The sequence below is a fragment of the Phacochoerus africanus genome, chromosome 8, assembly GCF_016906955.1.
Source record: "Phacochoerus africanus isolate WHEZ1 chromosome 8, ROS_Pafr_v1, whole genome shotgun sequence".
Taxonomy (NCBI): Eukaryota; Metazoa; Chordata; class Mammalia; order Artiodactyla; family Suidae; genus Phacochoerus; species Phacochoerus africanus.
The window spans coordinates 75,003,065-75,020,882 of record NC_062551.1 but is presented as its reverse complement, the minus strand read 5'-3'; the positions used below and the strand labels follow the sequence as shown (position 1 = coordinate 75,020,882).

The 17,818-nt window shown below is 56.4% G+C and overlaps 1 protein-coding gene across 5 annotated transcripts; it reads left to right on the top strand.

Moving 5' to 3' along the window:
• The first annotated feature begins 247 nt into the window (after positions 1-247).
• On the top strand, positions 248-17,379 carry ARHGEF19 (Rho guanine nucleotide exchange factor 19). 5 transcript variants are annotated; one of them, XM_047792052.1, is made up of 16 exons: positions 248-353; positions 6,965-7,408; positions 8,066-8,347; positions 8,518-8,626; positions 8,702-8,778; positions 9,093-9,355; positions 10,133-10,293; positions 10,377-10,529; positions 10,813-10,942; positions 11,088-11,162; positions 11,339-11,428; positions 11,595-11,755; positions 13,965-14,123; positions 14,396-14,475; positions 16,268-16,372; positions 16,764-17,379. In XM_047792052.1, the coding sequence occupies exons 2-16, from the start codon at positions 6,994-6,996 to the stop codon at positions 16,919-16,921; spliced, it is 2,418 nt and encodes an 805-aa protein (XP_047648008.1). In that variant the 5' UTR covers positions 248-353; positions 6,965-6,993; the 3' UTR covers positions 16,922-17,379. The 5 variants fall into 5 exon arrangements, 4 of the variants coding, with proteins under 4 accessions (XP_047648008.1, XP_047648009.1, XP_047648005.1 ...); XR_007136493.1 differs by lacking the exon at positions 248-353 and adding an exon at positions 3,076-3,251 and having other exon boundaries at positions 14,396-14,512; positions 16,764-16,906; XM_047792053.1 differs by lacking the exon at positions 248-353 and adding an exon at positions 3,077-3,251 and having other exon boundaries at positions 11,616-11,755.
• Positions 17,380-17,818: the final 439 nt, after the last annotated feature.

Sequence of the window (17,818 nt, the reverse complement as noted above, 5' to 3'; positions counted from 1 at the left end):
AGCGCTCCCTGGTCTAGCAGGCGCTGGCGGACGACCAGGAGGCGCTGCTTTCGGTCGGCACTGCCTGCGGCCTCTGGCCCCACCCCCTCTGACTACGCCCCTTTGCCGGCTCCCAGGCCTAAGCTCAGTTTTCTTGTCCCGCCCTCTTGCTTGACCTCGCTCAGAGGGAGGATGGGCTGCGTACCCTTTAATTTCCATACGGCCCCGCCTACGCCACGCCCCTTCTTTCACATTATTTCCACCCAAGTCATTTCAGCTCCGGAGGGCCTCCTGCTCAGACTCACCTAGCCGTGCTTTCTGTTCACTGCAGCAGGGTCTCTGTCCCTGGAGCCCAGGACGCAGGGGCGAGTGAGGTGAGATTGCCCTTTCAGGACCCTAGCTCCCCCAGGATGCTTCCTCCACTGGGGTCCTCTGCTTCCAGCTAGGGGTCTGGGCAGTACCTTGGCCAGCGGTGCCGAGGTTGGCCCTGGAGCTGGGATGGGGGGACTAGGGTTCTCTGAAAACCCCTAGTCTTGAATTGCCTCCCTCTCCACGTTCCCCGGTCTCCTGCCCTGTGTGCAATGCTGACAATAAACCTCTTTGTGCCCCAGCATGCCGCTTCTCCGTGGACACCTGGTTCCCCACCCACTCTGTGCAATGTCCTCTCATTGTGGGATGATGCTCTGGGGGGGGCCAAGGTAGATGTGAAGGAGGGAGGGGACCTGACTGCTCTGAACCGAATGGTCACCAGTGGGTAAGGGAGAGCTCACGCTCCTATATGCTCCTCAAGGCCTGCGGTGTGTGAATAATAAAAGAATTTAGTTAGGTCAGCTGAGACACCTCCCAATGGACTTTCACACACTTTTCACTAGATCCTCCCCAAAGCCTGGGCAGGCAGTACTGGGCAATAGTTAAGGGCACAGATTAGTGGTGGAGTCACACCTGGGTCTGAAGATTAGTTCTGACTTTTATTTGCTGTGTGACCTTGGACAAGTTCAGTTTCATCACCTGTACGACAGGGACTTTATAGAGCTGATGAGAGATTTAAATGGAATAGTGTATTTAACCTGTCCTCATCTGATGTGGGAGCAGAAATAGTGGCTATCCCAGAGGGTTGTGCGGTGGAGAGTAAATGAATAAATAGGGGGAGTTCCCGTCGTGGCGCAGTGGTTAACAAATCCGACTAGGAACCATGAGGTTGCAGGTTCGATCCCTGGCCTTGCTCAGTGGGTTAACGATCCGGCATTGCCGTGAACTGTGGTGTAGGTCGCAGACACAGCTCGGGTCCTGTGTTGCTGTGGCTCTGGTGTAGGCCAGCGACTACAGCTCCGATTAGACCCCTAGCCTGGGAACCTCCATATGCAGCAGGAGCGGCCCAAGAAATGGCAAAAAGACAAAAAAAAAAAAAAAGAATAAATAGGTGTGAAGTGGAGTTCTTTTCTCTCTCTCCCTTTCTTTCTTCCTTTCTTCCTTTTTTTCTTCCTTTCTGCTTTTTAGGGCCTCACCCGAAGCATATGGAAGTTCCCAGGCTAGGGGCTGAATCCAAGCTACAACTGCCGGCCTATGCCACAGCCACAGCAACGTGGGATCCCAGCTGCATCTGTGACCTACACCACAGCTCACGGCAATGCCAGATCCTTAACCCACTGAGTGAGGCCCAGGGATCGAACCTGCGTCCTCACAGATACCAGTTGGATTGTTTTCCCTGAGCCACAATGGGAACTCCACTTAAGGTCTCATTGTGGAGCAGCGGGTTAAGGATCTGGTGTTGAAACTGCTGTGGCTTGGTTTGGCACCTGGCCCAAGAACTGCTTCAGGAATGGAAAAAAAAAAAAAAAGTGTGAAGTGCTTAGAACAGTACCTGGCACATACTGGATGCACTCATGTTATTAGCGACATGAGTATTAGTATTTGTGTACTTGTATACATATTCACATTAAGTACCTGGCAAATGCTAAAAAAAAACCCACCAAAAAAAACCTCAAAACAAAAGCCAAACAAACACACAAAAACCAGGTGGTATTAAGGAGAAAGCAGCTTACCCTTTCTCAGGCTTGCAAAGATTGCTTGCCAGGCACAGAGTAAGCGTTCCTTAATGGAGGCAGGTTCTACTTGGGCTACTTGAATTGTTTGTTTGTTTGTTGTTGTTGTTTTGCTTTTTAGGGCCACACCTGTGGCATATGGTGGTTCCCAGGCTAGGGTCTAATCAGAGCTACAGCTGCCAGCCTATGGCACAGCCACAGCAACCTGGGATCTGACCTCAGGTGCCCAAGAGAGAGGCCAATGTTTTTATTTTGTTTTGTTTTCTTTTCTTTTCAGGGACGCACTTGAAGCATATAGAAGTTCCCAGGCTAGGGGTTGAGTTGGAGCTACAGCTGCTGGCCACACCCACAGCCATAGCAACATGGGATCCCAGCTGCATCTGAGACCTACACCACAGCTCATGGCAATGCCAGATCCTTAACCCGCTGACTGAGGTCAGGGATCTAACCTGCAACCTCGTGGTTCCTAGTCGGATTCCTTTCTGCTGTGCCGCCAGGCGAACTCCTTGAATTGGTTTTTTGAGGGCTCACTCAGTCAGTGTGGACTAGAGTCTGGGAGGTCTGGTGCAGGAGGGTGTTGGAGATAGTGAAGTGGGTCATTACAGGCACATAAGGAGCTGTGATGCTGGACAGATGGCCAGGATAGTGCCAGCTGTGCTGCATCGCTATTTCCATCTCCCAGCCATAGAGATGAGAGATGCTGTAGCTGGCTCAGAGAAGGTCAGCACACTGCAGAGTTCTCAGGGTCCCTAAGAAGTCCAGAGTTCAGAGCTTGGAAGTTTCTCTGCAAAGCTCCCAGGATGCTCAGCAGCCCCAAGAACCCCGCTGAGTACATTTGGAAGGCCCCAGAAGAGGGGTGACCTCTTCCCTGGGAGGAAAAGCAGTGCCTCCCTCATTTTTAGGATGTTGGTCTGGGGTCCTTCAGAGCCTCTCAATGGCATAGGACTGCCATTGTTCCAGCCCCCCTCTTGTACCTCAGACTGGACTAACCGGTTCTGGGGAAGGGGGGCGGGGAGCAGGCACGTTGAGACAGCCGCCTGCCCGCCTGCGAGGTTCCCTCCGCCCTCGCCTCCCCCCTCCCTGCCCCACACAATACCCAGGAGCTTGCATCGCCTGGCTCAGGGGCCATGCTGACATCGCCCCCTGAGGACCTGGCTGCAAGCCCAGAGCCCCCAGGGTGGCCTGGAGCCCTGGACCGTGCTGGAAGCTGGACGGAGCTCCCTGGCTGAGGTAGGGCCCCACCTGGTTGCCAGCAACCCCATCCTCCTCCCACCAGTCTTCCCGAGTGAGTCCTTTGTGCTGCCTGCCTGGTCTCTGCTCCAGGCCCCCACTTACGGCCAAGGGGGCTCCGCAGCTGGCTGGGCCTGGATCCCCTTTCCAGCCATGGCCTCCCACTGGGCCTCCTCTCTTAAGGAGAAGATGAGCCCTGACAGGGCCGTACCCCTCCGGCAGTGGGCGGCAGGGCAAGGGGCACCAGGGAGGGAGCAGGGAAAAGCTGGGCGCAGGAGGCCAGAGGCGCTCTCCCCAGACTGCGGTAGTATCCAGGGACCCTCTGCCAGCCTTGCCACGGAGGCCCGTGGTCCCTGCAATTAGCAGTGCCTCCTGGATGGGACTCTCCTGGGCCCTGCCCATCCTTCTCAGCCCGCAGAGACACTCATGGTGACACAGGTTTCCTAGATGGGGAGCTGGGAGGGGCCCTAAGGGCTACTCTACAGATGGAGACACTCAGGCCCAGGCTATGATTGGCCTAAGACCACACTGCTGGTCAGGGTCAACACAGGGCCTTGAACATTGGCAGGGGTTTTCCTCTGTGGGCTCCAGAACGACCCTTGTCTGGTGGACAGTAGAGGATCTTGTGATCATTTCTTGGGCAGGTAATGTCCCTGTTACCTGGGCCAGTCTCTTCCTGAGGTTTTTGTTTTTTCCTAGCAGAGATAAGCCGTAAACACAATGAATATAGCTTTGCCCTTTCCTGGGCCCTGGCACTGAGTTTGGCACAACCTCAGGGCTGGCATCCCAGTTGGATGGGTCATTCCCATTGCCCCTTGGCCTGGACAGAGGTGGAGGCTGAGCCACTCCTGACTTCCTCCCTAGGGACCTGCCTCCAGCCTTGTCAACCCCCTCCCCACCCCAGGAAGCCTTACATGCCCCCCTCTGTTGACCCGGCCTTCTCCTCTGAGGGTTTAATAGGAGGTGCTCCTGCTCCAAGTTGTTCCCTGGTTTTCTCATTTATCCCTGCAGCTGACAAGGCTGGGAGGGTTCCTCTCTGCCCTCCAGGGGCTTCCAGAGCCCAAGTGGAGAGAATTGCCCATAGCAGGAGGGGTCTGAGGCATGTATGTATTCCTGCATGTGGGTACCCACAGAAGCAAGTGGGATTTCTGTGTTAAGGCCTGCTGATTCCAGCAGAAAGAGACCTGTCTGGTGGCGGTGGCCCTCCTGTGTCTCCTGCCACATGCTCCTATTAAATAGGATGTGTCTCACCTTCACTATCTCAGTTTTCCTACCCATGTGGTCAGGGCCCAAGCCATCCTCTGACTAGAGCAAGACTGATAGTACTTCAAAGAATGACTGTCAGGAGTTTCTGTTGTGGCTCAGTGGGTTAAGAGCCTGACTAGGATCCATGAGGATGTGGGTTCAATTCCTGGCCTCGCTCAGTGAGTTAAATAAAGATGCAGTGTAAGATCACAGACTTGGGGTCAGATCCCGAGTTGCTGTCCCTGTGGTGTAGGCTGGTGGCTAGGGCTCTGATTTGACCCCTAGCCTGGGAACTTTCACATGCTTTGGGTGAGGCCCTAAAAAGCAAAAAAAAAAAAAGAAAGAAGAAAAAAAAGAATGACTATCACCAAAGAAAAAAAAGAATGACTATCACCTGCAAAGCTTCCACTGTGTACTGGGGCTGTGTGCTTGATAAGCATTACTATTAATTTTTGTATTAGCATTTTGGAGCATGGCTATCCTATTTATCAGACCAGGAAAGAGGGAGGAACCATCCCGTCTCCACTCTAGGCAGGAGATGAAGAAAGCAGGAAGAAGCAGGGTGAGGAGCTGAACAGAGAGCCCAGTCACAGCTCCAGCTGTCCCCCGCTGGGTCCTCCCCTCCTTCCCTCTCTCCCTGTGTCCCTGACAGTGTCAGTGTTTCCCTCACACCAATGCTTTCTCCCTATCTCTGTGCACTGGGTCCCGGGGTATTTCAGGCAGAACAGTTAGCTACTGCTTCCTCCAGGAAGCCTTCCTGGAATGCCCAGGTCCAGCTGAGCCCAGCACCCTACTCTGACAGTTCCTCTGAGTTGGTGCTTGCCAACCGGGATTGTAACTGTTTTTGTTGTTGGCTTCTCCATGAGACTGGCAATCCCGCAGGGCATGAAATATTTGCCCATCTGTCTCTTCGAGTTTTTTTCTGAGCTTCACATCTGTCTCTGAGTATCTGGTCTGTCTGAAATTTTCAGTGTCTCTGTCTCTCTGTCTCCACCGCTGGGTCTCTGAATGTCTCAGCATCTGTGGTTTTCTGGTTTTGAGTGTTTTGGGGTCATGGTTTCTGCTGTCTAAAGGGTCTCCGTTCTCCAGGTCTCAATCCCTCAGGCTATCAGGCTCTGCCTCCTGGGTCTCCTGGGCCTGCCAGGCTGGGCGCTGCCCCTTTGGCCCAAGGGGGCCTCTGGGGGGGGTGGTCCTTACTGCCCAGCCTTCCCACAGCGAGGCCAGGCTCGGGTAGGCCCCCGCCCAGCCCGCTGCTTGTTCCCTCCCTCCCTACCAGCTTGCCTCACCACAGGGTTTGATGAATCAAACTCTTTGTCTGGGTGGGATCTCCCCCAGCCAGCTGGGCAGAGACAGGGCTTCCCCTGGCGGAGCAGCCGAAAGACATCAGCAGCGGGCCTCGGCTGGAGAGGTGAGGGGCTGGAGGAGGGAAGGGCCAGGGGGCGAGGGCTGGGGGTGAGGGCTCCAGGTCATTAGGCTGGTCCTGAGGCTCTGGGAGCCTCCGCCGGCAGGATGACTTCCTGCTCAGAGAAGAGGACCTGCTCAGCCTGGCCCGATCCTGGGGCTGGAGTTGGGGTAGGGAAGAACCCCTCTCTCACCCAAAGCTGGAGGGCTGGGGCACGTCCCTGCCCTTCTCCTGGGAGGATCCAGGCTGATGGGGGTGGTGGCCCGCCTGCCAGTCTGTGACCCTCCCAGCCAGCTTGGCATGGGTGTGGGCGCCACACAGTGCTGAAGGCTGCGACTCTGGGCATGGGAGGGGAGGTTGGGTAACACCAGAGCCAGGGCCTCTGGGCCTGTGTGTTTGTATCTGCATCATGGTGTTTGAGTGTGAATGGAGCAGGAGTGTGAGAAAGCTTGAGTGGACATGAAAATACTTGATGGGCCAGTGTATAAGTGTTTGTGGAAGTCTGAGTGGATATATGTACTTGTATTAAAAAATGTGTGTGAATGTGTGAGCCTGTGAATTTAAAATGCCTGAGTGTATCTGAAAGTGTGCATGTCAGTTGTGTACTTGGGAGAAGATGTGTGTGGATGTACATGGAACTGGCATGGATTTGTGTGACAACCTGTGTATCTGTGTGTCTGATCACATGTCAGTGAGAATTAGGCAATATGCAAGGTGTTTAAAAGCACAAACTCAGAGGCTAGACTGTCTGGGTTTAAATCCTGGCTCCAGCATTTACCAAATAACACTTTCTGTGCCTCACTTTCCTCATCTATAAAATGGGGCTAATAATAGCATCGTCTCAGGGTTGTTGTGAGGATTAAATGAAATAATATGTGTAAAGCACTTAGCCTGTCATTCAGTAAGTGCCAAGTAAGCATTAGTTATTACTATATAATTAGCTGTGTGAGTGCTTGTATGGCTGTGTGTATACTTGTGTGCAAAAGGGTTGGTCCAGGACTCCGGGACCTACTTGCTGGCCAGCCCTGCTGTCCTGTGTCTCATTCTGATGCCTTCTCCCCTGCAGGCCCAGGTGGGTGGCAGAGCAAAGGAGGAATGGACTGTGGGCCACCTGCTACCCTCCAGTCCCATTTGGCCGGGCCACCTGGCACTGCCCACCACCCAGTAGCAGTGTGCCAGCAGGAGAGCCTGTCCTTTGCGGAGCTGCCCACTCTGCAGCCCCCCAGTCCTGTGTGTCTGGATCTCTTCCCCGTCACTCCAGAGGAGCTGCAGGCACCTGGCAGCCGCTGGTCCCTGGGGACCCCGGCTCCTCTCCAAGGGCTGCTATGGCCACCATCCCCACGAGGCCCAGACACCGAGATCTCCACCAGTGGGGGGATGCGGCCCAGCAGGGCTGGCAGCTGGCCACACTGCCCTAGTGCCCAGACCCCAGCTCTGGAGGGATCCTGGAGTCCCCATCACCCACAGCCACAGCGCCGGGCCAGCCATGGCTCAGAGAAGAAGTCAGCCTGTGAGTCACTGGGGCGGGGGGTGGCTTGGTGGAGAGGACTGGGGAGAGGTTGGATGGCTCTTTTAGGACCCTTAAGCCCCCGAGTTCCCCCAAATAGGCAGGACATTAGTGATAAGAGAGCTAGGGCTCAGGGAAGCCGAGGTACTTGCCTGAGGTTACACAAGGAGTGGCTGTCCTGGGTTCCGTGACCCTCTGCCCACTGCGGTCAGGCACTTTGCCTTCTCTCTACCCTTCTTGTTGATCCCCTTACTCTGGGGAAAGATCCTGGCAAAAACATTGGCTTCTCTAGGAGTTCCTATTGTGGCTTAGCAGGTTATTAACCTGACTAGTATCCATGAGGATGTGGGTTCCATCCCTGGCCTCACTCAACAGGTTAAGGATCTGGCAATGCCATGAGCTGTGGTGTAGGTTGCAGATGCGGCTGGGATCCTGCGTTGCTGTGGCTGTGGCCAGCAGCTGTAGCTCTGATTTGACCCCTAGCCTGGGAACTTATATATGCTGCAAGTGCGTCCCTGAAAAGCAAAAAAACACAAAAACCATTGGCCTCTCTCTTGGGCACCTGTCCCCGTCCCCAGTGCTCAGGGCCAGTGGCAGGGAGGAGGTGGGGAGAGACCCCAGTGGATGCCAGCCTGTGCTCTCTCTCCTACCCCTCTGCAGGGCGCAAGATGCGGGTGTACCAGCGAGAAGAGGCCCTTGGCAGTCCGGAGGCCCACGCTGTCTTCCTGGAGCCTAGCCAGGCGACAGAGCAGGCCCTGAGCACAGAGGAGCCGAGGCCGCTGGAGCTACCTGGGCCCACCCGAGTGGGCCTTGAGGGGCCTGAGAGGAGGCGCTTCTCAGCCTCTGAGCTGATGACCCGGCTGCACTCGTCCCTGCGCCTGGGGCGGAATTCAGCAGCCCGGGCAGTGACCCCAGGGCCAGGCACTGGAACTGCTCGGGAAGGTACCAGCTTCTCCTCTGGGCCCTAAGAGCAGTCTAAGAGCCAGATGGGGGGTGGGGCACGACTCACACACACTGGACCTTGAGGCTGGGGGCTGGTCAACTGGAGTGTGGTGTCCCCATGCCCAGGGCCACTGTCAGGGCCACCCTCCCTCAGCTCTCCCCCTCTCCAGGGAAAGCATCTGGAAGGGAGTCACGCAGTGTAGAAATGAGGTTGGACACTACCGTGATGCCGGCACCTGTTGACCCGAGTGGGGGCCATGGCAGCTGGCCTGAGCCCAGGTACCACCTCCCAGCCCAGTACCCAGTCTGAGGCAGGGTACTGGACAAGAAGGGCCCTGACACTCCCTTTCCTAGGCTGGGCGCGCAGGAAGAGTCGGCTCTGGGTTCCGGGAGTGCCAGTGAGCGGCGCCAGTCTCGATTCCTCCTCAACTGTACGTGGGAGGGGGTCACCGACTAAGGGGCTGGGGACTTCGGGGTGCTGGGAAACTGGGGTTCGGAGAGTTGAAAGGTAGGGCTCTTGTAGGAGGGAAAGAATTGAACTCTTGGTATGCAGCACAGGAGCTAGTATGCAGTTGGTGCTCACGCAGTGTTTGTGGAATGAGTGAATGAATGAGTTCACTGTGTCCCGCTATCCGAAAGGTCGGAAAGGCTGGTTAAGTAAGGCGGGCCCTTGGGGGAGCCGGGGAGGAGCCGGGCCCGGCTGCCGGGCGCCCCACGGCCCTCTCCCGCTCCTCTTCCCGCCCAGCCGTCCTCTACCAGGAATACAGCGACGTGGCCAGCGCCCGAGAACTGCGGCGGCAGCAGCGCGAGGAGGAGGGCCCGGGGGACGAGGCCGAGGGCGCAGAGGAGGGGCCCGGGCCTCCGCGCGCCAACCTCTCTCCGAGCAGCTCCTTCCGGGCGCAGCGCTCGGCGCGAGGCTCCACCTTCTCGCTGTGGCAAGACATCCCCGACGTGCGCGGCAGTGGCGTCCTGGCCACGCTGAGCCTGCGCGACTGCAAACTGCAGGAGGTGGGCGCAAAGCCGCAGTGGGGCGGGGCCGGCAGGGCTACCAGCCCTGGGGCCCCGAAGGGGTGGGGCCAGCAGTAGGTGGTCCTTGGACTTTTCGGCGACCCGGGCCGTAGGGGTACTAGGCCAGCGGGACTGCAAACTGCAGTGGGTGGGCAAGGGATGCAAAGGGGAAAGTGGGGCCACAAAAAGGGGACTGTCGATGGGGAAGGTGGGTCTAGGACCTGACAAAGCGGGACCTGCTGCAAGCGAGGACCCTGGAGCCCTGGAGCCAAAGGCGAGTGGGAAAGCGGGACGGAGGGGCGGGGCCAACAGGGCAAGGCCTAGGATAGGGCACGGCTAGAGACAGAGGCGGGGCAGAATCTGTCTGGGGCCTATGATGGAGGTCTCTGAAACGGAGGGGAGCCATCCAGAGCGCCAAACGCAAGGTGTGCGCGGGACCAGGCGGGGCCTAGGGCAGGGGCGGGGCTTGATGGGAGGGCGGGGCTAATGGGAGGGACAGCTCTTTGCCAAGACTAGGGTCCAGCGGGATGGGCGGATGGTCAGGGATAGGGCTGCTTACTAGAGCTTCAGCTGGGTTTGAACGATTGGGAGCAGCAGGAGGAGAGTCCCCCGAACCCTCCCAGGCGCCAGATTGTGGGGTGGGGCTAGACAAGGGGCGGAGACACGAGAGTACTGCTAAGTCTAAAGATGTGGTGTCCAGGGTTTATGGTGTGCGAGGCCAGGGGGTTCAGGATGGGTTGTTTCGGCCTTTTCAACCCTGTGTCCGCCCTCGCTCAGGCCAAGTTTGAGCTGATCACGTCCGAGGCCTCATACATCCACAGTCTGTCCGTGGCTGTGGGCCACTTCTTAGGCTCAGCTGAGCTGAGTGAGTGTCTGGGGGCGCAGGACAAGCAGTGGCTGTTCTCCAAACTGCCCGAGGTCAAGAGCACCAGCGAGAGGTGAGGGAGTGCTCTGGCCTCTCCAGGGTCAGGGACCGAACCTGCAGTTGGCTCCTGGCCCTGACCCCTTGCTGACCTTTCAGATTCCTACAGGACCTGGAGCAGCGGCTGGAGGCAGATGTCCTCCGCTTCAGCGTCTGCGATGTTGTGTTGCACCACTACCCTGCCTTCCGTCGAGTCTACCTGCCCTATGTCACCAATCAGGCCTATCAGGAGCGCACCTACCAGCGCCTGCTGTAGGGCTGGGCTCTCTGAAAGTGGGGGGTGGGGGGTGGGGAGGATAGAGGAGTCTCAGGCAGCGGTGGGTGCTTGGGGGGGGGGCGGTGCTGAGTGAGGAAGGGTGGCCTGGGAGGGGAGGGGCACCTGAAAAGGCTCTGTGACCAGAAGAAGGCTAGACCCAACCCTATGGGACAGGAAGGATGTACTGAGAAGGCACCTGAAGAGCCAGTGGGGTGGCTGGAGTCATGGAGCCCAGGAGTTCAGGGCCACCTGTGATCGCAGACCCTCCCCATTTTCCAGCCTGGAGAACCCCAAGTTCCCCGGCATCCTGGCCCGCCTGGAGGAGTCCCCCGTGTGCCAACGTCTGCCCCTCACCTCCTTCCTCATCCTGCCGTTCCAGAGGATCACTCGCCTCAAGATGCTGGTGGAGGTACCTAGAGAGCACCAGGCTGTGGTGAGGGCTGGGTGGGGTAGAAGCCACTGTGCCTTCCATGGCCCCTTCTGGGCACCCACGGCTGGGCAGGCTCACTGGGAGAGGTCATAGCCTGCTTCACTGCACTGACCTCACCCTCCAGAACATCCTGAAGCGGACAGCACAGGGCTCTGAAGACGAAGACATGGCCACCAAGGCCTTCAATGCACTCAAGGAGGTAAGCTTGGCAGGACAGGGGGTGTCTGGCCCCCAAGGGCCTCCCCCCCGACCCTTTGGGTACCTCTAAGGGAACCCCAGCCTTCAGAGTCTCTGGTTCCCCAGTGGGAACCCGAGGCTGGGCTCTGGGAGCCAGGGTTGGGGAGGCTGCTGGTGACCCACCTGTGGCCTCCCCAGCTGGTGCAAGAGTGCAACGCCAGCGTGCAGTCCATGAAGAGGACAGAGGAGCTCATCCACCTGAGCAAGAAGATCCACTTTGAGGGCAAGGTGCATGCCCTGAGCTGGTGGGATGGGGCAGCCCTGTCACCTCCCTCCCTGGGGGCTGCAGGCCCTCATCACTGTCCACGCCCCCCCCCCATCCCCTGCCCTAGGCTCTCTGCCCTGCAGCCCCCGGCCTGACCTGTGCTCCCCCTCGCCTCCTCCATCCTCCCAGATCTTCCCGTTGATCTCTCAGGCCCGCTGGCTGGTTCGGCACGGGGAGCTGATGGAACTGGCACCATTGCCCGCGGTGCCCCCAGCCAAGCTGAAGCTGTCCAGCAAGGCTGTCTACCTGCACCTCTTCAATGACTGCCTGCTGCTCTCCCGGCGGAAGGAGTGAGTTGGGGCAGGGTGCAGGGGGAGTAGGTTGGAGTGGGGCTCCCTCCTTCCTGATCCATGGGCACCCCACCAGTCGCTCTGCCAGGCTGTGCTGCCAGGGCACCCTGAGCCTTGGAGGCTCCCCTAGGAAAGGCAGAGATAAGGCAAGTTCATCTCCTGGACCTAAGAATCAAGGGCTGGACTGTGTGCCGAGGACTTGAAGCAGCCCTGAGCTTAAACCAGTTGGAGCAGAGATTAAAAGCATAACCCTCGAGTCCCAGCTCTGCCCTGAGTCATAATGACAGTAACCAACATTAACTGAGTGTCTGTTCTGTGCCAGGCATGCTACGTGGATTGTTTCCTTTAAACTTCTAAACGTCTTTCTGGGAAGTAGGCTTCCCCATTACTCTCAAGACCATGGAGCTAGTGAGTGCAGGAACCAGGAGGAGGCCAGTCTGTCTGATGCCAGATCCCAGGCTCTTAACTACTATACTATCCTGTTTTCCATCAGTAAAATAGAGACTACCAGGTAGGGAGAGTCAATGCGATAATAACATATGAAGACTTTAGCACAGTGCCTGGCACATAATGAACATTCACTTAGTATTAGCTGTCATTATTGTAAATTTGGGATGGGGGAGAGGACTTCCTGAAGGAAGCAAACTTTGAGGCTGGATGGGATGAAGAATGGACATCTTATGCTAGGGAAAGGGTTCGTGTCTGACTCATTCATTCATTCAATAAAGCATCACTGAATTCCCATTCTGTACTGGGTGGGCCCTGCAAAGGGTGCTGGGGACATAGAGATGAATGAGACTTGTTCTCTGCTCACAGGTGCTCTCAGACCAGTGAAAATATGTCCTGACAACCACCTGTTTAGGGTTTTGATGGAAAGGTTTACTGTACTGTCGTACCTCTGGGTGTGAGAGGAGAATTAGTAAAGCTTCACAGAGGAAAGGACACTTGAGTCGGGTTTTGAAGGATAAGGAGGAGTTTTCCAGGTAGAGGAGTTGGAGGGAGATACAGCCAAGTCAATGAAGGGTGTAAAAGCGGAGGATGCTTGGGAGATGATGAATCCTAATGTGGCTGGACTTGTAGTGGGAAAAGGCAGCGGAGGGAAGTTGAGATGCTGAAAGTCATGGAGGAGAGGTTGGACTTCCTGAGGGCAGTAGGGAGCATGGGGAGTAAGCAGAGGAGTGACATTTTACTCCCAGCCAGCTGGAGAATGGCCTAGAAGGAGAGAGACCAGAAGCTCTTGTAATTGCCCAGATAAGAGTAATGCTCCAGAAGTGGTAGGGAGCTTGAGGATAAGTGAATTCTTCTTCTTTTTTTTTTTTCTTTGTCTTTTGTAGGGCCGCACCTGCAGCATATGGAGGTTCCCAGGCTAGGGGTCTAATCGGAGCTGTAGCTGCCGGCCTACACCACAGCCACAGCAACACAGGATCCTTAACCCGCTGAGCGAGGCCAGGGATCGAACCCTCAACCTCATGGTTCCAAGTCGGATTCATTAGCCACTGAGCCATGACGGGAACTCCAGGGATAAGTGAATTCTGAGGATAGTTAGGAAATAGACAAATAGGGCACAGCTGCTGGTTGGGTGTCGGGGGAGAGGGAGGAAAGAGGCAAAAATGGAGACTAAGTTTCCTCTTGGGCACCTTGGTGGTATCTTTCACTGGAATGGGAGACAGTGAAGGGACCTGGTTGAGAGGGAGATACTGTTTTGTTTAGACAGATAGAGGTAAAGGAACCTATGGAACATCCTCCACCCACCCACCCATCCATCCTTCCCACAAGGCTTCACCAGACCGAGACAGTGGGCCTGGCAGTGTCGGACACCAGAATACAGTTAAGCTATATCCTAAACTGAGACAAAGCTTAGTTTCCATACCAGTTAGAGAGCCAGACACAAAACAGTCCATCAGGGGAGCTGCCCTGTTGGCTCTTTGGAACAGAAGCTCCGGGAAGAGGTCAGAGAGGAGTGGAAAGCCTGCCTGGGGGCCGGGGACTGGTCTCCATGACCTTCCACCTGTCTGTGAGCCAGCAGGAATGGACCCCCTGTTCCCTTTAAGGACTTTGTTGGCTGCCAGAGAGGAGGTGCCCTATCCAGCCATGTTTCCCTGAGGAGGGTCCTAGAGGGACAGATGACCCCTTCTCCTCCCTTCTAATCAGAACTCACCTCATCCTGAGGGTGGGGGCCAGTCTGACCTCACCTCCCCTGGCCCTGCAGGCTGGGGAAGTTTGCTGTCTTTGTCCATGCCAAGATGGCAGAGCTGCAGGTCAAGGACCTGAGCCTGAAGCTCCAGGGCATCCCTGGCCACGTGTTCCTCCTTCAGCTCCTCCACGGGCAACACATGAAGCCTCAGTTCCTGCTGAGGGCCCGGACAGAGTGAGTGGGCCTGGGCGTGGGGAGAGAGGATCCCCCCTTCCCGCCTAAGTCTGGACATGAGCAGAGCTGGCATCCAGGGTGTTCTGGGCCTGTTCCGCTCTTCTGTTCTTGGGCTCAGAGCTGTGGGGGGCACTGGCTTGGGAACGAGGCTTCCCCTGGGGTGGGGAAGTCGTGACCTGGGTCCCAGGCCTGGACATCATACCCAGTTCTCCCCTCTGGCCCTGGGAGACTGCACTTCGCTTGTTGGGACAGCTCAGCCTCCCTCTCCCTAGAAGTGAGAAGCAGCGATGGATCTCAGCCCTGTGCCCCTCCAGCCCCCAGGAGGACGAGGAGGTCGTCAGCGAGGGGGAAGGTAGCAGCCTGCCAGCCCCACCCCCAGCCCGGCCTGGGTACCTCATTGCTCTCCGCTTTCCTTCAATCCTGGGTGCTGTACTGCCAGCGGGGCTTGTGAGGAGAGAGATGGACTGGCCTGGGGTGGGCAGGGGCAGCCCTGTGAAAGCTTGAAGGATGGGCAGGATTGATATAGGACAGGCCAGCCTCCACGTGCACGGGCAGCACACCGGAGACAACAGGGCCCTTTCCCAGTTCATCCCCGCAGAAGCCCTTTTCATACGTTTTAGAAAACAGAGATGCGGAGAGGGGGTAAAGTGACTTGTCCAAGTTCAGCTACTAAGCAGCAGAGCTGGGATTGGAGCTCAGGTCTGTCTCTAGCTTTGTATCAGTTGCAAAGCAGACGGGAACCAGAGGGGCCAGGGCGCGGGCTGGTGGTGACGGGGGAAGCATCTGCTCTGTTGATCCAGGAGCTTCTCTGGGTGTGAAATGAGGCTGGTGAGCCAGAGCAGAGCCCCACCAGAGAGCACCAGATGGGGTGGGTACCAGGTGGCTGTGGAAGATTTTGGAGTGTTTTTTTTTTTTTTGTCCTTTTGGGATCATACCTGCGGCCCAGGAAGTTCCCAGGCTAGGGGTCCAATCAGAGCTGCAGCTTTCACAGCTACACCACAGCTGCAGCAACGTGGGATCCGAGCCCCATCTGCGACCTACACCACAGCCCATGTCAATGCCCCATTATTAATCCACTGAGGGAGGCCAGGGCTTGAACCCACGTCCCCATGGTCACTAGTCAGGTTCGCTAACCGCTGAGCCACAACGGGAACTCCTGTGGAAGGTTTTTGAGCAGGAGCATTAGGGCTGAACATTAGGTGCCTTCCATGTGCCAGGATCCTGAGGGGCTTTTATATACATTTATTTTATGTAATCCTTATGACAGCCCTATTGGGTAGATTCGTTTTTTGCATCTGAGAAAACCGAGGCCCAGTATGGTTAGGTAACTTGCCCAAGGTCACAGAGCCAATAAGCTGGAATTCAAACCTGGTCTGGACCCAAGGCCTGTGGTTTTCCTGGTACTCCCAGCCCTCCTAGTGCAGTAGAAGGAGCTGGGGGCCTGGACTGGAGCTGATCCTCTGGCTTGAGCTCAGAGTCCTTGTTTGGGCTGGAGGGTGGACTTCCCACTCCAAAGATGTGCTCAGGGAAGGCCCCTGAAGGATGGGTAAGGGCGGCCATGAAAAGATCTGAGGAAGAACACTCCTGGGGTAGGGGCAGCGAGTGCAAAGGCCCTGAGGCAGGAGAGCAAGCGCTCAGAGTGTTTGGGAGGGGAAGAGGAGGGGAGGAGGAGGTAGCAAAGGGGCTACACCAGACTGTATAGGGTTTTGTAGGCTGTTGGGCACTTTGGATTTTATTCCAAGGGCAGCGGGAAGCCCTGGGGGTTATAAGTGAGGGCTTGAAACCCAGTTGAGAAGGATGGTCTGGAGGGAGCACCAGCGTAGCATGAAGGCCATATAAAGGGGACACTGCTGTTTTGTGGGGACTGCCTGGGGGCAGTTAGACACTGGCCTGGCGGTCAGGAGTGAAATGAATTGAGCCAGAAGATGAGAGCCTGGGGCACAGAAGCCGTGATGGAAGCCAGCAGGGACTGGGTTCACCTGGAGCTTGTGTTTAGGGTAAGAGAGAAGAGTGGTCAGTGTAGACAGAGGAAAAGCAGCAGCCGTGGCTACCCTCCCACCTCTTATTTCCTCCTCCTGCCTCCCCCTGCCTCCCCCTGCCCCATCCTACCTTGGGGACTCCTTCACTCTCCCTTGGGCTCTCAGACCACCCCCAGGTTCAATGTGTCAGGACATACAAGGCACTGCAGCCAGATGAGCTGACCTTGGAGAAGACCGACATCCTGGCAGTGAGGACCCGGACCAGTGATGGTGAGAGGGGCCTCCGGGGAAGGCCTCCCTGATGGGGCTTTGGTGAGCAGGAGGCAATTGGATAGCAAAGACTTCACAGGAGAAGGTTATGCAAGTGTTGATCAACCACAGCATGCAGGAATCAGGTTAGACAAGAGAAGGAACTTCCTGCTTGCAAAGATGTAGGATTGAGAGTAACTGCTTGGGGGAGAGTGGAAAGTCCCTTCTCAGAGGATATCAGGAAAAACAGGTCAGAAGTTCATCTGCAAGTCGGCCAGAGGCATCCTCTTTCCTGAGCCTGGGAGATGCTGAGATGATGTCCCTATGGCCCTGGGGTGCCAGTGAGGCTTGCATCAGGACGTAGGTGTTCCTTTGATGCCACTGATGCTGCTTCTGGCCTCTGTGTCCTTAGGCTGGCTGGAGGGGGTCCGCTTGGCAGATGGTGAGAAGGGGTGGGTGCCCCAGGCCTACGTGGAGGAGATCAGCAGCCTCAGTGCCCGTCTCCGAAACCTCCGGGAGAACAAGCGGATCACGAGTGCCACCAGCAAACTGGGGGAGCCGCCTGTGTGATGGGCAGCATGGCCTGGGACACCAGCTCCACGGCTCCTGGACAGGTCTGGAGGGTACCTGCCGTGTCTCCACCTCCCAAGCTGCTGCTGCTGGCACTTCTGTTCTGAGGTCTGGCACCAAAGATACAGGCTGGACACCTTGACGACACCTCCAAAGAGTCTCCCCTGTCCTCGTGCTCCTCAGTGTCCACAGCTCAGGGCCAAGGGTAATTTCTTCCTCTGGCTTGGAGGACACAACCTGTGACCTCTGGTATCTGACAAGGATGGGGGCCTCTGCCTTTCATGCCCTCGACCCTGCCTGACTCTTGGTCCCTCTGGCAGGGATCTGGCTGGCAATGGCTCTGGTGCTGATGGGTGCTGGGACCTCTTTGTGTATATAGTTCTGGAGTCTTCCAGCCTGAGCCTGTATGGGCCCTAGTTGCTGTGACTTGTCTGTAAATAAACTCCCATAATGCCCTTGCTTGGAGTCTGTGAGCTGTTTGATGCTGCCTCCACCCCAGCCCCACCCCCAGCTAAAGACCAAGAGGGTCTCTTTCTTCCATTGGGGACTTGCCCTTCTGTTTACCTCTTAACTGGAGGAGGGCGTGAGTGGGGCTGTACATCAGGTAGACTGCTTTGGGAAGCAATTAACAAAATATCAGACTCAAACAGACTTAAATATTTAAGAATTTAGGAGTTCCTGCTGTGGCATAGTGGGTTAAGCATCCAGTGTTACTGCAGCTGTGGTATAGGTCATAGCTACCGCTTGGATTTGATCCCTGGCCTGAGAACTTCCGTATGCTGCAGATGCAGGGAAAAAAAAAAAAAAATTAAAGAATTTACTAGTTCTTGGATTTGTTTCTTAGAGCTTCATTAACAAATTATCACAAAGTAGGCCCTTTAAAGCAACTGAAATTTA